This window comes from Anguilla rostrata, chromosome 19 (assembly GCF_018555375.3).
Source record: "Anguilla rostrata isolate EN2019 chromosome 19, ASM1855537v3, whole genome shotgun sequence".
Classification (NCBI taxonomy): domain Eukaryota; kingdom Metazoa; phylum Chordata; class Actinopteri; order Anguilliformes; family Anguillidae; genus Anguilla; species Anguilla rostrata.
In genome coordinates this window covers 12952215-12974828 of record NC_057951.1, presented here as the reverse complement: position 1 = coordinate 12974828, position 22614 = coordinate 12952215, and the positions used below count along the sequence as shown (strand labels likewise).

The 22614-nt window shown below is 48.4% G+C and overlaps 3 protein-coding genes across 6 annotated transcripts in view; 2 read left to right on the top strand and 1 right to left on the bottom strand.

Moving 5' to 3' along the window:
* Nucleotides 1-3082, bottom strand: part of tmem178bb (transmembrane protein 178Bb) — a 52557-nt gene extending 49475 nt beyond the window's left edge. Inside the window, exons 1-2 of the mRNA XM_064318483.1 lie at nt 2754-3082; nt 1254-2070 (exon numbers count right to left, since the gene is read on the bottom strand). Coding sequence (XP_064174553.1) covers nt 1254-1635 — 382 coding nt within the window. The 5' untranslated portion in view covers nt 1636-2070; nt 2754-3082. The remainder of the gene's footprint in view (nt 1-1253; nt 2071-2753) is intronic.
* Nucleotides 3083-6587: 3505 nt separating this feature from the next.
* mrps33 (mitochondrial ribosomal protein S33) lies at nt 6588-8279 on the top strand. Its single transcript, XM_064319195.1, has 3 exons — nt 6588-6757; nt 7299-7540; nt 7783-8279. Exons 2-3 carry the CDS (start codon nt 7326-7328, stop codon nt 7886-7888), a joined length of 321 nt encoding a protein of 106 aa, XP_064175265.1. The 5' UTR covers nt 6588-6757; nt 7299-7325; the 3' UTR covers nt 7889-8279.
* Nucleotides 8280-8950: 671 nt separating this feature from the next.
* The window catches only part of braf (B-Raf proto-oncogene, serine/threonine kinase), a 71361-nt gene continuing 57697 nt past the window's right edge, over nt 8951-22614 (top strand). Inside the window, exons 1-19 of one of the 4 annotated variants that reach the window (XM_064319181.1) lie at nt 8951-9186; nt 12352-12453; nt 12785-13051; nt 13195-13298; nt 13680-13782; nt 14443-14591; nt 15056-15175; nt 15609-15768; nt 16206-16245; nt 17055-17174; nt 18567-18703; nt 19091-19208; nt 19535-19619; nt 19744-19920; nt 20068-20114; nt 20328-20446; nt 20633-20764; nt 21498-21632; nt 22117-22270. In XM_064319181.1, the coding sequence (XP_064175251.1) occupies nt 9025-9186; nt 12352-12453; nt 12785-13051; nt 13195-13298; nt 13680-13782; nt 14443-14591; nt 15056-15175; nt 15609-15768; nt 16206-16245; nt 17055-17174; nt 18567-18703; nt 19091-19208; nt 19535-19619; nt 19744-19920; nt 20068-20114; nt 20328-20446; nt 20633-20764; nt 21498-21632; nt 22117-22270 (2431 nt within the window). In that variant the 5' untranslated portion in view covers nt 8951-9024. The remainder of the gene's footprint in view (nt 9187-12351; nt 12454-12784; nt 13052-13194; nt 13299-13679; nt 13783-14442; nt 14592-15055; nt 15176-15608; nt 15769-16205; nt 16246-17054; nt 17175-18566; nt 18704-19090; nt 19209-19534; nt 19620-19743; nt 19921-20067; nt 20115-20327; nt 20447-20632; nt 20765-21497; nt 21633-22116; nt 22271-22614) is intronic. The other 3 variants (XM_064319182.1, XM_064319185.1, XM_064319186.1) reach the window with 3 other exon arrangements.

Sequence of the window (22614 nt, the reverse complement as noted above, 5' to 3'; positions counted from 1 at the left end):
TCCAGTCCTGAACTTGATACCATTAATAATAATCATCATAATCATACTCATATTAATAGTTGTATGACCAGATATAAAAGCTGTGTTGAATTGCTGGTTTTGGGGGGGCATTCTGGGCAGTGAAAAAGCACCCAGCTACCACCTCATGTAGCTGAGTGCTGCTAGCAAGGAATATGAAGTTGGTAAAGCATACTGCCCCTGTACCCCTCTGGCTGTATAAAGGGATTGTATTTACGGAAGTAGCACTGAATGAGGATTTCTGTTAAGCAAGCCTACAGCTGAGGTACTGTAGTGCCCATATCATGATTCACGCTTGTATAGATTGTCCTCGAATGCATCTCTGTGACCTCACCTCTGATCACATTACCAAACATCAAAGACATCTATACCTGGGGAAAGGCATTCTGGGACAGCCACTAATCCGGCATTGCTGTTAATTTTCCTTTTTAATCTCAGCCGTTACCCCTGAAACGGAACGAACGCGAGCGTAAACGCGCTCTCGCTCGTGCCGCGCGACGGAGCCGCGGTTTATCCAGCTGCACAGCGTTTCCCATGGAGAGCGCAGTCCTTCTCAACCGCGCGCGCAATCCCCCGGAGAAGCACAGCCGTACTCTGGCGATTCGAAGCAAAAAAACTTCTGTCTAATTATTGTCTACGTTCATTTTCTCACTGGGAGTGGATAAATGCTGGTTAGTACTAGCAGTGCAGGGAATCTGGCGACCCGTAGATTTGAAATTTGAAATGGAAATTTCTCCACATTCAAGACGCTCAAAAAGCACATTCTCTGTAAACCTGGATCATTCGGCACTCGTCCACCTGTAAATGCGTCTGTAAATATGTGTAAGGTGTGTCCTTGGCCAATGTGTGTCCTTCTCAAAGAATACTACAATTCCCACTAAACAGCATCAGATTTAAAGGCACTTTTGGCTCCCCCGTGCAGTTACTCCATGCATTTGATAAAAACCATATTGATTGATTTTACACACAATGTGGTTTGAGTTCACTATACTGTATTTACGCACACCGCGTCTAAATAATTGGTCATTACTTATAATTTGAGTATAAGACTGGGGATGCACAATAATTGTCAATCAAACGCGCCTTAATTGTGCATTCCCTACCAGCGAAATGACCACCGTGCAGGAGCCTTCCTCTACATATCTACAATTTATTACAAAGAGCGACAGCAGCCCGCAACGCTGTTTTGTTGTGACCAACCATGCAACAAAAAAAAAACAACCCGCAATTTGTACCTTTCCGAATGAGGTCCTCGACGTCCTGGTCGAATCCCGGGCGATGGCATTTGCTCCACAGTCCCATGTTGCTGGAGTTGTACTGCCTGCTGCATTCGTCCGCGGCGCTCATGGCGAACAGCTGCCGCCGGTTCCGAGCCAGCAGCAGCTTCTCCTCCCAACGGTCCAGCCTCGACCTGCTGGCGCGGAGCGGGAGGCTGTTATTGGGGATGTAAATAAAGCCCGGGTCGTTTCTGCGGCTGCTGAAGCTCCTGCACCGCTCCTTGTACCTCCGGGCGTCCGTCTCGTACCAGTGGTCAGAGCAGATAGCCACCGCCAGCATCCCCAGGGCGCACAGCGAGAGTGAGAGGCCGGCGTACAGCAGCAGCTTCCCGGCAGCCATGCTCGCGTCTCTCAGAGCCGCATCAGCACCTCAACAGCACGGACAGCTCCCTGGACGTGCACCCGCATTGAATTATTCAGTTTACATCACCTCGCGGGATCGACTGTAATGTCATTATCCAGGCAGTCAACATTCAAGCCAAGTTAACCAGTACTGGGACCATAAATTTCTGTGTTAAGCGCTCGTTAGTCCGTCTTCGATCTCTTTATTTTTGGAGAGAGGGGGAGAGAGAGAGAGAGAGAGAGGGAGCGAGAGAGAGCAAGATAGAAAGCGAGAGAGAGCTGCGGCGGCTGTGCGGTTGCTCGCAGAGTGAAAAGATGCTTATCTCATTCCTCCTTCCTCGTCCATCCGTTGTCCTTCCCTTGCGGTCCGTCTGAATATGGCGAGACGGGCAAATCCAGACGCGTGGCTTTAAAAGCCTCTTTCACTCAGAACCTTGAACACAGAAAAGGGTGAATACATTAGCCATGCAGGTCTGTCCGTCTGACTTTCGCTATTTGTTCTAGTCTGAGGTTTTACACGTGCAGACCATTAGCCTTTTTAAACCCACGCGAATTAATATGCTTTGTCCGATGGCGCATCGTCAATTGCATGATATCATTCTGGATTTACGTTTCCGTTGCCTGATCAGAATAGCCTCCTGTGCATAGCCATTCTGGCGACATCAAGCTTCGGCGCTTCGGTGATGTGCACAAAAAAAAGGTTTGTTGTCAAGTGCTGCTCACCCACCCCGCCCCGCATCATTATAGATATGCAGCCTGTTTAAACTCTCGCCTTCTTTCGTTTTTCTTTTTGATTTGTGTATAAACGTAAGAGGGAAAGGTGATATTGAAACACCTTTGCACTCGCACGAATATGGAAAACAAATATGGCTATTCGGCATAGCCTCTGGTGTAGGGTGCACGGCGTGGTACTGTTGAGAATGAGCACCCATTACGATGCATGGCTTTTTAGAACGCATTATGACTGTTCGACTATTTCTATTACCATCTGAAATAGCTGAAATATAAATATTTATAGCCTACGGATGCTTAGTCCACAAGATATACATGACTCCAGTTTCTGCAAAGGACAATATATACCATTTCGGCAGTATCACCTACAGACATCATACTTACCACCAATAAGAAAGGTTTTCCAAAATGTTGAATTTCAAGCCTGGATATTATTAAGATTTTTTTGAAGAACCTTGTTTTTACCAGCGACTCGACTTCTTTCTAAGTCGAAGCTTTCGATGTCTATTCCATAAAGGCTCAACTCATAGTTTTAATTGCCAGTTGTATCGTGCCCCATCACGTCCTTTTAACAATAGATTATTTTTTATGTTGTATTAAATTGTGGGAAAATAGACATAGCCCTGTTGTAAACAATACAGCTAGAGCGAAAAAAAACAGCCTTGATTGGTCACCGCAGAAATTGATACTATTTCAAGATGCCCTTTCTACGTTGGGCTTATCCGCAGGTCCCGCTTTTGTTGCGCAAAAAAGGACAATTTGGAGAAATAGAAAATTTTATCATGTGACGTTAAACATTGCAGTTTGACTCCACTCCTCTGTGTAGGTTCTGCACGGAAAGCTACAGTGGTGATGTCATACTGACAACGTGAGACTCATTTCTTATTAAAACACCTTCTTAAAGCGACACCGCGGCGAACGGCGTTTCCAGGAATCCAGTTATCGCGAAAAACACCTGGAGACAGGCTTTTGCGTTATCGCGTTGTTTTATACTCACGTGACATATCGCATATTGCCCAAGCCTACTTGCTGCCCAGCGTCTGGGCCGTTTCTTCGATTACAATTTCGTTGTAGGTGCGCGGGGGTGTAATAATGCGCCATTATTGAAACCCTTGGCAACACGAGTGTCTACCACTCCAGTGATAAAATAACCGCTGAATTATTCATCATGCTTGCCGGTGGCCTGCTGTGTCAATAATGCATGTCTGCATGTCCGTAGCACTCAAGTAGGGATCCATGCGAGGAAGCCCTTGCATATTTATTTCAGCTTAACGCATGACACTCAGTCCATCTGTGCTAACAGGACGGATAGCAGTCCTATTCCTTCAGCCATTGATGGACTTGGTCATGACACCAGCTGTTGTGTTCAGAATGGTGTGGGGTTCACTGAGAGTCATTTTAAAGAATTGTTTCTTTGTGGGAAATCAATACAGGATCAGTTACTGTCTTGTACAAAATACTTAAAAAACGAATGAGCTGAAAAAACGGTTTTAAAACCCGAGTCCAGCTGGGAAATTGGGCACACACGTCTGGGGGTCTTTGACCAATCATCCCAGTGACGCTTTCTCGTGGGGGAAAACCCCTGCGTATTATTTACTTTCATTCAACCAGACAGCGTAACAGAAAAGACAGTTCAGTCAACCGCCCAGTCAGCCCCTGGATAAACTGCGCTTCAATAGCCTTCATAGCACAGCAACAGGGTGCCGGTCCACAGCTAAAGGAGGGGGCACAGTTCTGAACAAGATCCACTGCTTCCTTCTGTATACAGTGCACACTGTCAATGAAGGCATAAACTGTGAAGCTACGTGCTGTTTTTATGACTAGTGCAATTACATATCTACCCATAATGACTACAAATACACTTAGCAGATGGGTAAAAATACAAATTAAAACAAATTGCCGCATCAAAAAACAATTAACGGAAACATTTGTGGCATCGTTTTTTGATTCCTCAACCTCACGTTGTGCAGTGTTTCTGCAGGTGTGTGTAAATTATAACAGCAATGCAGTGTGTGTCATTTCTGAGCAACTGCCTGGACCGGTGCTAGCACACACACACACACACACACACACACTGCAGCCTAGGTGAGTGAAAATGCTTATCAAGTGCAGTCAGTCACAAAACTTCATGTGGAAAGGGCAAAAAAATATATAATTGGTGAAACAGCACTCAAAGACACAGTAATGGGGAATCGATTTTTCCCTCACACCAGGAGATGTTGTATTTCCCTGTTTTTGGGCCTATATGCGCGCGCTGCTGACTGACAAGGCAATTAACGCACGTCGCAGACCCGCCCGCTCCCCTGCCCTGCGCTATTACGCCCAGGCGTAGCGGCAGAATGTTCGCCGGGGGTTCGGAGACGAGGCGCGGGACCCCCCCCCCCCGATACCGCTGCGTACGGGTCGCCGGGCTCACCCCGCGTCCTCTCTCACAGAGCGAGCGAGCGGCGCGCAGCCCCCCCGCTCCCAGCACTCCCCAGTCACAGAAGATACGCCAGGCATTCATCACACTCTGTTCCCCGTGCGTTCAGAGGGAAATTAATGAGCGACAGTTCTTAGGTGCGTTCCCGCCTGCAGGGGGCGTTCTGAAGAGCGACGTACTGCACGCACCGCTGCTCTCCTGTCTGACCTGGCGGAAAAAGAAATCCTTCCACAAAATGAGGGTTTTTTTTCGTCTAGACATAAACAGACCCGTGGAGGCGACAGTGGAGGAGATGAAAGGATAAAGGTGCTAAAAGGTGCGTCTGGTTGAGAGAATTTACCAGAGGCTGGGACCGAAAGGAGAGTCTCCCCCTCCAAGCCATTCGTTGTGCTGGCGGTGAGCCCTCGACACAGCCGGACTGCAGCCAGGGTGCACTGCTGTGTGTCGTCCTCTTATTTATTTGGGATTATTTTTAGACTTTTCTGCTCATGGGGTGAAGGAGAACATCACTCAGTGGCTACATCTGGAAAATGTCAGAATAGAGACAGGGTTTTTGACAAAATAAATAAATGAGTAACATTAAACAAACAGAAGGAGCTTCAGTCAGTGGTGCAATCAATGCTGTAATGGCCACACAAGCGGCAAACAATGGCCACAACAGAGTTATATTTCCCTGGGAGTCTGTGATTACATCAGTTCTGAAGCCCAGAGACACAGACATTGCTGTGTTCTTGAAATTGTGTCATTTTTATCCGCAGTGGATTAGTTTGCAAACTTTCTGGGTGACATTTCTTTTGCCGAAGCAACTTTTTTTTTTTAATAGCTAGGACTACGTTTGCGGCCATTTGCTGCTTTCAGTCAGAACCCAGCTTGTCATCTCAGAATGTAGAAACACAATGCATTAACTTGTCACTTGTATTTGAGGACGTGTGTTATCTCCTTTCATTTTTATCTTCTGAATTGTGTTAATGGATACATTCTGCTTGGAAAGAGAGTACGTGCTTGAAATAGGGATGCTGTTGGTGCTTGAATCTAACTTTTCTATTGCCGCACCGCCCCCTGCTGGGCAGAGATATGACTGCACCAAAAGTGACGTCATCTCCATTGACTGTAAAAACGGCAATGACGACCCTAAACTTTACCAATAATTTCATAATGTTTAACAACAATTTAATACATAATTGGTGGACAACATTTAGCCAACACTGGAGTGTAATAATACTTCTGACTAACTATATCATAGCGTATATGTAATGGCCATATTGAAAAGCCAGTATAAGAAAATTAAACATTTGCTACATGGCTTATCTCTTAAGTTTTAATTTTAGCCTATATATATCATCTTTAGATGAAAAAACCTTTTTCTCAAATTATTATTTTGTGAAACTCTTAAGCGTCCCCTGGTGCTGAGAATTGCTCAGTACAACTGTGTAATCCCAGACAGCTGTTTTGGGATTCATATCCTCGCTAATATTCAGCATAGAAGCACATGCAATTATTGGCTAACAGGATATGACTTACCACACTATGTAAAACATAACAAAGACGTAATATATATCATCTGGCTTATCTTTATAGATAAATATAGTTATCTGTTGTGTGTGATACATTTGAATTAGATTTAGATATTGTAATTTCATATTACTTGTTGGAATACGATTATTATGAGAAATGTAGAGGGTGTATTTAAAAATTACACTAATACTGACAATATCATGTTTGAAAATTACCTTCAGTTCTTCATGTGGGTCGAAACTGAGATGTACGGAACTAAACTTAAAAGAAAATGCTGGTGTACGGAAGGTACTCAGCGAAGGACCATTGCGTGCTCTCCGGAAGGTCACGCTTGCAAGCACTGGTGCAGTGTATTTTCCTCTGTCAAAATGAATTATCCATTATTGTAGCTGGATGTTGCTTTTACTGTAATATACATTTCGAAGAAATAAAAATTAGCTGGTTTTGAAAGGTAAGTTACTGGATGTGCGTTTAGTCACCTTTTCACGTGTAAGATTATTGGAACTCGTTTTGAAGTGTGCGATATTGCTCATTAACTAGCCGTTAGCCACTGTTTCAATTCTGTTTCCAGCCCTGTCAATGCTCGCTTATTTTGTAGATACCTACTAGACTACCTGATGTCTTGATTGATTAGGTGTGATGATCTGTTAAATACTGGCCAATGTTTTGTTTCATTATGAAGCTGTTTGTACGTTTTGTTTCCTACTAATAAATAAGTAATAATAATACAAATAATTATTTTGTATATTATTATTATTATATAGACAACAATCAAAACAAATAAAGATTCCAAATAGAGTAGGGAATAGGGATGTCCTTATTAATATAATCCTGGTCCTTGGACCCCAAAAGCTGTTAAATCTTAAGCTGGGAAGTGGAAATTTGGGAAAGAATCACGAACTGTAGCTTTGCATTTTTTCTTCTTAAAAAAAAAAAACCAAATAAAACAAATTCCAGAATGAATAACGCTATTTCTCATTTTGACAATGGAGACTCGTTCCACTCTGCGTGGTGCGGCGATGGCGTCCCTGTCCAGTTACGCCATGCGAATGGCTCGGCTTAGTTCCCGGATATTTGGGGAGGTGGTGAGGCCCACGGACGCCCGGTCCATGAAGGTGGTGCAGCTGTTTGAGGAGCCGCCCCTGGCCAAAAGGAAGGAGGTGTACGACTGGTACCCGCAGCACAAGGTCTACTACTCCCTGACCCAGAGACTGCGCTTCATGGGCCTCTTCAGGTACCCGCCATTTTGATTCTGCCATTAAGGGGCAGCGGAACTTTACTTCATTATATTGCTGTGTTGGGATGTTTAGCCTTAGGCAAGTATAGAGTGCTCATTGGATCAGGTACCAGAAAATGTTGTTTAAAAAAATTAAAAAAAAACATTTAAAAAGGGGGTTAGTTCAAGCTGTTTTCTGTGAGCTCAGCTGTTGAATGGGTTTGTGCTGTGGTTGGTTTAACCCTTTCCTCTCTGCGCAGGGATGAACATGAAGACTTTAAGGAGGAGATGCGTCGACTGAGGAAGCTCAGAGGCAAAGGGAAGCCCAAGAAGGGGGAAGGAAAAAGAGCCGCTAAGAAGAAATAATTTGGGGAGGAGGGGAGGGTTTGACCTCGCCCAGTCAAAACCCACCTGCATTTGCAACATGAATCTTGCACAAATGCCTCAGTTTGGCTCCTTGGTCTAATTGTAAAAATGAACTGTGATTGCAACTGGAGAGCTATGGACTGGACATTCAGAGGATTCAGCGGAATCTGCATTGGTTACTGCCCCCCAAAACATGACCAGTGGCACCAAAAACCCTTTGACACGTTGAAGGGATTCTTCCTGCTTGTAAACATGTGTATGATACAATGGCATCACATTACAAACACACCTATTTGAACACCCACAAGTTGTGTTTGGAGATTGTTGTAAGTAAGAACTATTTTAATTCTGGGGACCTGTGGATTCTGTAATAAATATGTTCTAAAATTTGTTTGGAGGGTTTTCATGTTTTTAGTCCAGCAGCCTCTCTGAAACCTGAAGTGTAAAGCATCTTCATAGTGACAAATAAACTGTGGTTTATCCTTGTATGAAAAACAAAGCACTCATTCTGAGATTTAATTTTGTTTGGGGTCAGACAGCAATCTGGTACAACCTTATTCTGTGCTGGAAGAGAGAACATTCCCATTGACACATTTTAGAGCAGCTTGAATATAGGCCTAACAATAGACGAATGTCTCCCATCAAGGACTGAAAACATAAGTATCTCCTTACAAGGCCAGGGGAAAGAAGAAGCGACTGTCTTGGGTTTTCTTGAGTGCTACCAATCACCGTTTCATATAATAAAAATTTAAAAGTATGTGCGTATTATTTAAGCCTGCATAAACCTGCATTTATACTGGTCTGGGGGGCTGCAGTGGATGATGACAATGACCAGGACTAATGTATTAATGAACTGTGTCAGTAGTCAGTAGACAATATTTAAAAATAATAATAATAGGAAAAGAAAAACGGGAGCCTGCACTCAAAATAAATTAAAAAGATACTTTAATATATCATAAAGATCTTTTTTTGCATAGACACATTCTGGAGGAATCCCTCTAGAATAATTTTGATCCACTGGTGGATTGGTCCCGATGTCCTCCTGTGGTTTTGGGTTCGACTCTCTATCTCCCCCTCCTGTCTCAGTCTCTAGCCCTTTCTCTAATATTTTTCTGCTCAGTTTCTCGCAGTTTAAAATGGCGGCGTTGAGCAGCGCCGAGTCTCCACCGCCCGTCTTCAACGGAGACGCCATGGACCGTGATCCAGAGCGGGAGAGGGGACTGGACGAGTTGGGTGCCGGTCTTGACCCAGTATGTTCCGGCGGGATCACCGAGAGTCAGCAGGACATTCCTGAGGAGGTAACGTTATGCAGTTGGAGACGGGGTAGACGGCGGCTAGGGAAGTCGGACGCTGAGCGGAGATAGCTGGATGTAAATCTCCAGGAAACACCGGCTGTAAAAGCGCTAGTGGTTTAGCTAGCTAAAAGGGGCTATCTAGTAGCTTGGGTAGACATGCATTGCAGGTGACGGTATGATACAGGACGTGCAAATCATGATATGACACACTATGCATTGGTCTAAATTGCATGTTAATTTAATTAAGCAGAAATTTTCATGCGGTGTTGTTTCATTCCGTTTATTTTTGTTGTTTGCACACTCAATGTTTATTATTAGGCCTTGCAAACTCGCTGCACTAGCTAGCTATATTTCATTCCCTTTTACCTTTTTCCCCTGAAGCTTGCTTCAGCTGTACTGTAGTTCTAGAGCAGGTACCTTACCTAGGTAACTAGTTACCTCGCGTTAGGCGCAGTATAATCAGTGGGGTTTGGGTCCAACCTGGTCAGTTTGATTTTTTCGTAAATTTGGGTTATTTTGCCTATTTTGACGCATGCACACTGAAAATAGCAAACGGCAGGTTTGGTGTTTCTCTCTTGGAACAAGATGGCTATCTTTAGTAAGCCAATTTAACATCAAATTTCTCCAACGTTATAGGCAACATGCACCATATTTCCATAATTTTATTTTGTGTCTTACTCTGTTTGCAAAGCAGGGCATGGCCGTGCATGGCTCCGCGTTGTTTTGGTTGAATCAAGAATAACGTTACATTATTTATTTTGCATTTTGAAATATTAATAACGTGTCACTTGGATATTAATGTACACAGTGTATGTTGTAGGCTAGTTGGCCTGTTTTGTGTTTGTCCCCAACTAAGGATACCTAACGCTTGTTTGTTGGTAAACTTGCACGGGTTTCGGAAGTTACCTTCCTACAGTTTAAAAACAAACGGAATAAAACAACAGTAGAAAACAAATAATTCAGTGGATCAAAGTAGATTCAATACCACGTATTTCCCTAGTATTGACATCCATTTCGTCCTGCATTTTGTAGCCTAGCGCTAGTTACTCCGGCCAAAGACTTCTCTACATTTTCTAAAAACTAGAATATAATTTGCGCCATTACCTTGGAAGAATATTTATGAAGCTGCTTGTGCATGGGAAAATGTTGCTCTCAAGCACTCAAAAAAACAACAGGACAGAAGCACATTTTGTGGAATCGGATATTATTTTTTAAAGTTTTAAAGTAAAATACTAATGGCAGATATTTTTATGCATAGGCACTGTCTATCAAAGTTGAGAAATTGACAGCTGAATCAGTATTTTTGAAATCGGTCATAAGACACACTGAACAGTAACTGTATTCATGTTGAAGTACAATAACTGTGTTTAAGCACTTGGCAATGAAATGAACCATGTTCTCAGAGCATGTGTTGCAAGCCTATTTGTCAATCACCTGCTCACCAGTTTTCCATTGAACTGATATAGCCATTGGATTTATATGAAGAATTTGAGGACAATTTATTGTGTCACAGACAAAGATGCCATAGGCAGTGTCTTTGTTACCTAGCTTAACACCATTTAGACCTTTTTTTATAAAGGTTTGTATTGGGGCTGCCCATCCCTGTTCATGGCAATCTGCTGTCCTGTAGGCTTTAAATCCAACCCTAACAAAACACACATTTTGAAGTGGAAACATACAGGACGATAGATCTCCAGAAACACGGTTTGGGCAGCCCTTGCATACAGTGCATGTATTCAAAAGACGGTATGAAACGCAGCAGTAATTTTGGACATCGTATGCAGTGCCCCTGTTGGCTGGCCAGATTGGTTTCCCCATGGTTTAGCTTTCGTTGGGTTTGGGGATGTGAGCACCCTGTTCCCACTCAGGACAGCGTGTTATACATAATTTAAAGTGTGCTGGCCATGAGTTGAAGGGTGGTGCTTCTGCCCCCCCCTTTTTTTTTGGATCTGTAGAGTCTTTGAGGCTGAGGATGGACTTCTCCTATGCAGCACTGCGGACACTGTCTGTGTGGCTGAGCCCAGCATGCAGACATCACAGCGCCCTTCAGTGGAGCCCAAACCCTGTTATTAGCTTCTTCTTTTTTTTTGGCAGGTTGTGCTGATGTTATTGTCCCAGGAGGTTGGTGTGGCCCACTTCTGGCCCAGTCAGTGGAGCTTGTTGCCGCTGGTTACCAGCTTTCAGGCAGCAGGCAGGCAGGCAGGCAGAGGGAAAGTGTCCTTGTCCTGTTTGTAACCGGACTGGTTTACGGGTCCTACCTCTGTTTACCTTCTCAGGAACACGTTTTGTGACTTGCTGCTGTGGCCCTCTCTCTCTGTTCGGCTTCCTGGCAGCTCTGGCCTGGTCTCTCTCTCTCTCTCTCTCTCTTGCCTTTCCTTGTGCAACTCTTGGCCTGGTCTCTCTTCTCTCCTCTCCTCCCGCCGCTCTGTGCAGACTCTTTCAGGGCTGGTCTTTGAGGGGCTCCCTGGCTCAGCCGAATGCTGGGATGAACTCCTCAGGAAGTGGGTTAGTGCAGAGAGGCCTGATAAAGGCAGCGTTCCCCACCGGCTCGTGGAAACGACGCTCTTCTTCCCCGTGGTTTTGTCTTTGAATTAGGTCAAGAAGAGTTTTGTGCAGTATACATGAATTTGGCGATCCTGTTACATAGAGCGGCAGCTACTAACCCACTCTGTTGTAAATGCATCAATTGTATTTCCTGAATTTAATGTCCATTTCTACGTAGGTGTGATGTCAGTGTACTGTACAGAATAGTATACAGAATTGTTGCAGTGAAGTTCCTCTTCTGTCCTGAACGTGATGGTGGCGCTGTTTCCCCAGTTTCCGTTGCGGGTAGCCTTTACCGGCTCGTGCTTGCCGAAGGCGTGAAAAGATGGGCACATCAAATAAGAGGGAATTCAAAATAGGTGGTTAGCGGTCGCGTGCGTCAGTGGTTCTGGCTTCGGATTTCTGCTTCCGGGAGAGACGGCTCATGCCTGGTTCTTCCTGATGGGTGTCACGCATATCTGGGAAGAATAATGGCGGATCTCTATGAGGAAGATAAAGTGATCTGGAGAACTGAGGCTTGTGTCTGATCATAAACGCGTTAGACTGTACGCATGTGTAATTATATTCTGTGGGGTGAGGTTGTTTTTTCCATTGTGGCTCAGCGAAACGTGTTTATTTTTGCAGATTTGGAACATCAAGCAGATGATTAAACTGACGCAAGAGCACCTGGAGGCACTTTTGGACAAGTTTGGTGGCGAACACAATCCACCGTCAATATATCTGGAGGTGAGTGTGGAAGATTTACCCAGTTACTCGTGATAACTTCATTTACCGTTTTTGGGTGGCCACTAGTTCTCCGTTTCTGGCCAGAATAGTTTTTTTTTCCCCCATTTGTAAATCTTTGAAGAACCAGTAAGTAAGTATGGAGGTAACACTGTGTGTGGAGTAATTAAGGATCTGGAGTATTGTAACTTTGGAGTAACCTGTGAGCTGTGGCAATTGAGTGACACTTGTGTAAGTTGTGAGCTGCGCTTGAGTAAGGTTGGAGTAAGTAGTAACCTGTGTGTTGTTGCTGAGTAACTTTGATGTAAGCCGTGAGATGTGGCTGTCTCTGCAGGCCTATGAGGAGTACACCAGTAAGCTGGATGCTCTCCAGCAGCGGGAGCAGCAGCTGCTGGAGGCCATGGGGAACAGCAGCCATTTCTCCTGCTCCTCCCCCACCCCAGACCTGCTGGACGTGAACATGGGGGGGCCACAGGGGGCCCCCCAGGCCCCCTCCACCCTGGCTGTCCTGCAGACTCCGGTGGACACCTCCCGCGCCAACCCCAAATCCCCCCAGAAGCCCATTGTGCGAGTCTTCCTGCCCAACAAGCAGAGGACAGTGGTGAGCACCTCCTAGTGGCCAGGAGGAGTCAGGACATGAAGCTTTGAGACACAGTGGTCACTTATAGACTCACATATTGATGCTATTCATGTATTGATGTGTAATATCTGAGCTCTGTGTCCGCTTCCCCCCCCCCCCCCCAGGTCCCGGCTCGCTGTGGGATGACCGTGCGCGACTCTCTGAAGAAGGCCCTGATGATGAGGGGGCTCATCCCGGAGTGCTGTGCCGTCTACCGAATACAGGACGGGTATGTTTGCAGTGGGGGCTCCCCATGGGACTGGGAAAGGTGTTTGGCTGTTCTTGCCAAAACTGTGATCGCTCCCATTCGACCCTACTCAGTGTGCACGTGCTTGCCTTACACCAGCTGAGCCTAGGAACAGGTTTCGGGTTAGGTTCAGATTACACGGGACTTGCTTCATTTTTTTAGAATGCAAAATCCCTTATTTTCCACCGATGTAAATGTCTTGGATGTGGTCGCACCGGTTGCTTACATAAAAATAAAGAATTTGTGTCCTCACGTTGCCCAGATAGTTCAATATGAGTTATGTATTCATATTCAGCAGTTACAGAACATGAGGTTCAGGCACGGATCCTCTCCTGACCTCTGCCTCTGTCTCCGTGTGCTCAGGGAGAAGAAGCCGATTGGCTGGGACACGGATATCTCTTGGCTGACGGGGGAGGAGCTTCACGTCGAGGTTTTGGAAAATGTGCCGCTGACAACACATAATTTTGTAAGTATGTTTGCAAGTGCAAGCGTCGGCATTACCTAAGAGCTTTCCGCTGTGGGGGGGGGGGGGGGTTGCCATAATGTGTCTTTCATAAGCTGACATCGCTCTGATGAACTGCATGATTGACTGTGAGAAGAATGCCTCAGTTGAAAGAGTAATGGTGGAAGTGAGCAGTCTTTTTTTGAAAAATTTAAATCGCTAGAATGAGCGGTAATTGTCTCAATTCAAATTATGGATGTTTTATCCCCCCCTGCCCCCCCCCCCCACACACCCTAAATCTCAGGAGCTTAAATCTCTTCCTGCCTGTGTCTGTTAGCAGCACATCAGTGTCATTTTAAATTTGGACAATTCCCAAAATTAGGTCTGATTCAAATTCTGGAAATTCACAAGTGCCTATAATGCACTATGAGAACCTTCATTTTTTAAATGTCATGAATTGGCTGTGGATTCGTTATTGTAAATTGTCTGAACCGAGAGTGGAGTTGACCCCCCCCCCCACCCCCCCCCCCCAGCCTCTGGTTTGGAGCAGTGCCAGCCGAAGACCCCCTGATTGTGATGATGATGATTATGGTGGTGATGATGATGATGATGATGATGATGATTATGATGATGATGACGGTGGTGATAACGATGATGATGATGATGATGATGGTGCGTTCGCAGGTGCGGAAGACGTTCTTCACCTTGGCCTTCTGCGACTTCTGCCGCAAGCTGCTGTTCCAGGGCTTCCGCTGCCAGACGTGCGGCTACAAGTTCCACCAGCGCTGCAGCACCGAGGTCCCGCTCATGTGCGTCAACTACGACCAGCTGGAGTGAGTACCCCGCGCCGCCTGCGCCCCCCTGCATGCCCCAACGCCCCCCTACGCCCCCCCACGCCCCCCTGCATGCCCCTGCGCCCCCCCAACGCCCCCCTCCATGCCCCTGCACCCCCAACGCCCCCCTACGCCCCCCTGCATGCCCCTACGCCCCCCCCACGCCCCCCTCCATGCCCCTACGCCCCCAACGCCCCCTCCATGCCCCTGCACCCCCAACGCCCCCTCCATGCCCCCCCATGCCCCTACGCCCCCTCCATGCCCCTGCACCCCCCAACGTCCCCTCAATGCCCCTGCGCCCCCCAACGCCCCCTCCATGCCCCTGCACCCCCAACCGCCCCCCACACCCTTAAACGTACACCGGCCCCCTGAAAAACAGATTCCTAAAGAGGTGGTCTTTCGTGAGCCTGGGGGACCCTCAGTGAAACTGAAACATTAATGTGTTGTGACTCGCCTCTCCCCAGCCTGCTGCTGGTGTCCAAGTTTTTCGAGCACCACCCCATCAGCCCGGAGGAGACGTCGTCGGAGGGCACCACCCCCGTGTCGGAGGCCTGCCCGTCCCTGCCCCCCTCGGACTCCCCCGGGTAAGAGAGGCGTTCCCACGGAGACCGCGTCGCGCACTCTGACCGGCGTGGGCAGTGCTGGGATGGGAGGGTCAGTTCAGTTTCAAACAAACTGAAATTAAAGTCTTTGAAAAAGTCTCCGTAGAACACTGAAGTGGCTGAACTGGTAAATGGTAAATGGACTGCATTTATATAGCGCTTTTATCCAAAGCGCTTTACAATTGATGCCTCTCATTCGCCAGAGCAGTTAGGGGTTAGGTGTCTTGCTCAAGGACACTTCGACATGCCCAGGGCGGGGTTTGAACCGGCAACCCTCCGACTGCCAGACAATCGGTCTTACCTCCTGAGCTATGTCGCCCCAGCTGAAGTGGCTGAACTGAAATGGACTTAACCCTATCCAGACTGAGAGTGGAAGTGATTTTGTAATTTTGTTATTTCTGCCCCCCCCCTGCAGGTCTATGTGCCATCCCGCCTCCTCCCCCTCCAAATCCATCCCCATCCCGCAGGGCTTCCGGCCGGGGGACGAGGACCACCGCAACCAGTTCGGCCAGCGGGACCGCTCGTCCTCCGCCCCCAACGTGCACATCAACACCATCGAGCCCGTCAACATCGACGTGAGTCAGCCGCGCGCCTGCTGCGCCCCCTGCTGGGGGGCTCCGGAACAACCTGCAATGACCTGGTTTTAGAGCTCCGGTGTCATTCAATTGCATGATGGTTGTAGGGCATGTGTGCATTGTGCATATCAATGTCTCTCAGCCTCAGCCTGCAGGGGCAGCTAACTGACTACAGTAAAACTGAGAACTGTGTATGTTATTAGCATAAACGGCCCTAAACTGGAGTCATAACTGGAGTGCAGGAAAGGTTGAGAGAGAGTGGTACGTGTGTCTGTGTGTGTGTGTGTGTGTGTGTGTGTGTGTGTGTGTGTAAACGTATAAAGGACCCTTTAATGCATAGCTAATCGAGCCGTTTGTGAGGCCTGAATCCAGCGCGGTGTTGAGAGTTAATGGGCTGGGTGTGCAGCTCCAGTTACCGTGCTGTGCTCTGGTTTCAGGACCTGCTTGGAGGCCCGTGTCTGCAGAGGTCAGAAGGAGGTAAGCGTGTCTCCGGCTTCCATGCGCTCCATTGTTGTGTCCCGCCATCTCGTCTGTGCTTTACGTCAGCCACACGCTCCCATGGAAAGGTCCAGTCGAACCCGATTCGTCAGGGGTGTCTTTTTTCTTCATACCCCTGTCGTGTAGTTTCCATTCGGCATTAAGGGAACTGCAGATCCATGACATCCTTTCAGCCTCATTCCCTTTTACCCAGAATGCATCGCTTTCCATTGTGCGTCAGTCTCTCTGCTCGCCCGGTGGAGGCCTCTGCCGAACGTGGGCCGAGCTGGAACCTTCGCACGTTCTACAGATGAGCTGACCAGTTTCGCCAAGTTCTGTTTGAGCTTTAGAGTCAAATTGTGTGCTCCAAAAAACTTCAGTGGGGTTGCATATCTCCCTTACTTTGATCCCAGAAAATGAAGCATAAAAATTTGAAGGAAAAGGCTCACTTGCACAGCCTCCCCCAACTGCAGAGCGTTGATTGCACACTTTCCTTTTACTCGTTTATTTTGTATCGGTTTTTTTCCACCATCCTTTTTGCCACGTTTTCATCTTGTTTAACGGCCTGGCGGTGCTGCAGACCTTTGCCCCTGGTCTGGAACACAGGAAGGGGAAAGGTAGCCCGTCAGTGGGGCTGCACGTCTCCCAGCATCCTCCTCTCCGACGCCGCCTCCTCCTTAGCTCGCCACCAGGGGGCAGTCTCGCGCAGAGCTGCTCCAAGACCGGGGGGGGTGGGGAAGGGGGGGTCTGAGGGAGTTCCCTGGGCGTCCTTGGCCTGTGATGTGTGTCTGTCTCTCTCCCCCCTGCAGCCCCCCCGACCCAACCAGCTCGCTGTTTGAGGAAGCCCCGAACGAGGACCACGAGTCCCCTCCTATACTCCTACCCCAATGACATTGTGTTTGATTTTGAGCCTGGTCCTGTCTTTCGAGGTAGCTAGGCCTTTGTGTGTACCACACTACTTTCCTCTCTCCTGCTCTTTCTCTCTCTTTCTCTCTCTCTCTCTCTCTACGTATCTCGCTCTCACACCCTTCACAATCACTACCCTCACTGTCTAGAGCTTCTCCAGTGATAGACTCGACGCCATTTTTATTCTAGTGGGAATAAAAGGGAAATATATCCACCGCAGATGTGCGTCTGAGTGTGATGTATTTCTCGGGGTTAGATCGCACTCTCCCCACCCCCCTCCTCCCTTGATAGACACCATTCAGTTGTTTGCAGGGAAAGCAGTTAGCAGTTAGCACTGGGACCAGGCCCCTATGGGAAAGGAGTTGGAGGAATGTGTATTCTATGTGTGTGTATATATATGTGTGTGGTCAAATCAAAAATTGGGAACTTTTGGGGCAGGGCGGGCGGGCGGGGCGGGCGGGGGCAGGGGGGGTATGAAGCTTCGGTTGTTCCTTTACTGCAGACCTTGGGAAGGGCAGGCGGGCGTCGGGGCGGGGGGTAAGCTTTGTTGTTCCTTTACTGCAGACCAAGTTCAAATGTCCTCAGAATGTCAGGGTCACAGGGCTTCCTTTTATGACAGAAGGTGAATCTCATCACAGACTGCGCTTTGTTTTTTAAACATGAGATTTGATTCGTTAAGCGCTTCCCAGACCTTTACATGTGGTTTGTCCTGGAAGCAGGTATGAGCAAGGCAATGTCTTTAATTTTATATATTTTATATATTACCCTTTGTAACTTATATTGATAACCATAAGTAATTACATTTTCTAAGCTGTTGCCTTTTGTGAACCAGACAAAACGGTGACAACATAAGCCATATTTCTATATCACGCAGATATTATTTCCACATTGTTATTCTTTTATTAAAATCTGTCAGGGAAGTTGACGTGGGACATAAGAACGTGCTCGTGTGCCTTATGTAGTCGATGTTTCTCTCGAACGCTGTAGTTTGTTCTTCACTTGAAGGCGAGCCGTAGGACAAGATGGCGGAGATTGTTCCTTGAGCTGAAGTTGGGTGCAGAGTGGGTCTGTGTGTGGGGTTAGGGCTCATGAGCTGCCCCCCCATCCCCCTCTCCCTTCCCTCCCTCCACAACCCCCCCCCCCCCTCCACAGTGCCAGACTGCCATGCCCCACGGCACCCCTCCCCCCTCCCCCACCCCCAACCCCCACCCCCACCCCCCGGCCCCCACACTGCATGTGTCTGTGTGACTCTCCACCGCCATGATATGAGACCGCTGACCTGCTGCGAATTTCCTTTCTTATCCTCTCTTCTCGGACCACCCTCCATTTTCTTTTTTATCCGTATTCATTCCTCCTCCATCTCCCCCCCCTCCCCCTCTCCCCCTCCCCCCCCTCCTCTGTCGCTCCCTCGCCAGGTTCCACCACGGGGCTCTCGGCCACGCCCCCGGCCTCGCTCCCCGGCTCGCTGATCAGCGTGAGGGCGCCCCAGAAGTCCCCCAGTCAGCCCCGCGAGCGCAAGTCGTCCTCCTCGTCCGAGGACCGCAATAAAATGGTGAGCCACAGTCAGGGCAGCGCTTCACCTGAACTCCAGCGCGAACAGGGGCGTGTAATAATGTCCAGCAAGTGTAGCATAATGGGTGAGGAACTGGTCTCGTGACCTAAAAGATCCAGGGTAGGACACTGCTGTTGTACAACTGAGCAAGGTACTTAACCTGCATTGCTTCAGTATATATCCAGCTGTGTAAATGCATGCAATGTAAGTGCTGATGTTCTCTGGCGGTATATTGTAGTGGAGACTCAGTTTAAGTTTGAGTCACTCATGATAAGAAACAAAGCTGAAGTGCATTGAAGAGTACAGGTAGTTTAGGTACTGTGTGAGTGCAGTGGGAGGGAGCTGGCGGGTGATGGGGGCTTTGCTAACTGAAGGACTCTCCTGTAGAAAACGCTGGGCCGGCGGGACTCGAGCGATGACTGGGAGATCTCTGAGGGCCAGATCACCCTGGGCCAGAGGATAGGCTCCGGCTCCTTTGGGACGGTCTACAAGGGGAAGTGGCACGGTAGGACATCCAGGGGGGATCTTAATCTGCCTCCACAAAGTCTTCCCTTGTCCAAACACTGTCCACACACGACTGAATTTCACATTTGTGTGAGGAATAAGGATTAAAGATGCTCAAAAATGAATCCTTTCCATCAGATGCTTACGTCATAATGACATTTTGGAACTTTTACATCACAGAGGCATAAGAACTTTTGCATCACAATGACATGAGCATTGACATAATACCATTGGATGCTGTTTGATAATACGGGACAGTGGGTGCAGCAGGTTTGCGGTGTTGATGTTGGTGTTAGCGGCGCGTGCTGAACGCTGTTGTCTCTGCAGGGGACGTGGCTGTGAAGATGCTCAACGTCACAGCACCCACTCCTCAGCAGCTGCAGGCCTTCAAGAACGAAGTGGGGGTGCTCAGGTGAGGGGGGCGGGGACTCTCTTCATAGACCCCTCACGAGCTCCTCTTAAACACTCAGTTTGACGCTGATGGATGACACTGTGTGTCCTCTCTCCCCCTCCTCCCCTCCCCCCCGTCCGCGCAGGAAGACGCGCCACGTGAACATCCTGCTCTTCATGGGCTACACCACCAAGCCGCAGCTGGCCATCGTCACGCAGTGGTGCGAGGGCTCCAGCCTCTACCACCACCTGCACATCATCGAGACCAAGTTCGAGATGATCAAGCTCATCGACATCGCCCGGCAGACCGCGCAGGGCATGGAGTGAGTGAGCCAGCGTGCTGGACGGGGCCGCACGCCACGCGTTTAACCAGACGCACCTGGGGCTGGCGTGGAAACCTTTTCAGAGTGACAGCTGCAGTGTTGCGTGTGAAGGCTGTCTGACACCATTTTTGTTTCTGTCCTGTTTAGCTATTTGCACGCAAAGTCCATCATTCACAGGGATCTCAAAAGCAACAGTATCCTTTCCTGGACTGGCAGAAAAAGGTCCTTGTGTTCAACTGTATTGTTTTGAAAACTACACATTTTTCATATTAAAATGAGAAATTGCTTGTTTCAGATAATAAATGAATTTTATGTGAATGTGCTGGCTCAGAGGGATGGAGCAGTGCATTGTGGGAAGAGTATTGTTTCTCTCCCTTCTTCTTTGGTCCTTAACCGTCCCGCCCCAGACATCTTCCTGCACGAGGACCTGACGGTGAAGATCGGGGACTTCGGCCTGGCCACGGTGAAGTCGCGCTGGAGCGGCTCGCACCAGTTCGAGCAGCTGTCCGGCTCCATTCTCTGGATGGTCAGTCCTGTCCGTTACTTTGGTTGACAGCTGTGTGTATGACCGCGTGGTTCTGACGCCGTTTAGCACAGAACACGGCTGCTTGCTTTTTGGGTCATCTTGTCTCCCTCCTCCCCTGACTGACGCTCTGGAGCGTCCGGGAGGATTTAAGGATTGGGCGAAACGTTCCCTCTCTCTGCTCCTCAGGCTCCGGAGGTGATCCGGCTGCAGGACAAGAACCCGTACAGCTTCCAGTCCGACGTGTACGCCTTCGGCATCGTGCTGTACGAGCTGATGAGCGGGGCGCTGCCCTACTCCAACATCAACAACCGAGACCAGGTGAGCAGAGGGACCGCCCTGTACCCGAGATTTAGGGGACCAGCCTGTACCCGAGATTTAGGGGGCCGCCCTGTACCCGAGATTTAGGGGGCCGCCCTGTACCCGAGATTTAGGGGGCCGCCCTGTACCCGAGATTTAGGGGGCCGCCCTGTACCCGAGATTTAGGGGGCCGCCCTGTACCCCAGATTTAGGGGACCGCCCTGTACCCGAGATTTAGGGGACCGCCCTGTACCCGAGATTCAGGGGACCGTGCTGTACCCGAGATTTAGGGGACCGTGCTGTACCCGAGATTTAGGGGACCACCCTGTACCCGAGATTTAGGGGACCGTGCTGTACCCGAGATTTAGGGGACCGTGCTGTACCCCAGATTTAGGGGACCACCCTGTACCCGAGATTTAGGGGACCACCCTGTACCCGAGATTTAGGGGACCGCCCTGTACCCGAGATTTAGGGGGCCGCCCTGTACCCGAGATTTAGGGAGCCGCCCTGTACCCGAGATTTAGGGGACCGCCCTGTACCCGAGATTCGGGAGCTGACCCTTTAAATTACTAAGTGCAACAAAATTAGATTAAATCCAATGGCAGTTGAAAATGGTGGCGTACGATTGGACAGGTGCCGATTTTACACTTCCTGGTGCGCTCACAGCACCAGTTTCCCCTAACCTCTTCTGTTTGTCCAAGGTTCCTGTTCCTGGTCGCCACGGTAACATCCTCTCTCTCTCTCTGTGCCGCAGATCATTTTCATGGTGGGGCGGGGCTACCTGTCGCCGGACCTGAGCAAGGTGCGCAGCAACTGCCCCAAGGCCATGAAGAGGCTAATGGCCGACTGCCTGAAGAAGAAGAGGGAGGAGCGGCCTCTCTTCCCCCAGGTAAAGCCCCCTCCCCCCCCAAAAAAAAACATACAACAGCAAGAGCTGTGACCTTGGTCTCATTTCCTGTCAGAACAGAAATAGCGCTGCACCCCAGTTGGATACCAGTCAATACTGTTTTCAGGTCAGTCTGTGTGCTAAGATAATGGCAATGCAGCTCATGAATTTGGAAAAAAGAAATCCTCTGAATATTGTGGGCATTTTTCAGTTCATGAATTGAATTTCAGTTCATTTTGTGCATTGAGTGAATTGAAAATGCAACTGACCACCACCACACTACCAATAATGGTAGTATTAGTAACAATAATAAATGAAGGGTTAAATTTCTTCTGTGCTGTAGATGGTCTCAGAGAGCTTTATAGTGAAGAAGGGGAACTCCCCTCAGTCACCCTGGTGCTGTAATTGGGGTTGAGAGGGTCTGTGGGGTCACCCTGGTGCTGTAATTGGGGTTGAGAGGGTCTGGGTTTGTCTCTTTTTGGGGCAGATCCTGGCCTCTGTGGAGCTGCTGGCTCGCTCCTTACCCAAGATCCACCGCAGCGCCTCGGAGCCGTCCCTGAACCGGGCGGGGTTCCAGACCGAGGACTTCAGCCTGTACGCCTGCGCCTCCCCCAAAACACCCATCCAGGCGGGGGGGTACGGTGAGTGGCCCCGTCCAGCGATGACATCACACGACACCGATTCAAATTCGCCAGGTTTTTTTTCTCGGCAGTTAAAAAAAAATGAGCTTGTTCGATTAGAATGATCTGTCTGGGGGAAAATGCAGACTGTGGCAGATCTTCAGACGGGTCCAAAGTAGCATATTAATTTATGAATACGAAAAGCCCGCAGTCGGGTGCATGTGTCACAAACCCAATGGTGCGTACTGCTTAGGAATGCACGCGCCCTCCATTTTAATTGGCCTGCAGCCGCTAAAGGAAGACATTTCTGTGAACGCCTTATGAATGCATTACATTTTCACTCGATATTTATCCCTTTTTGTGCT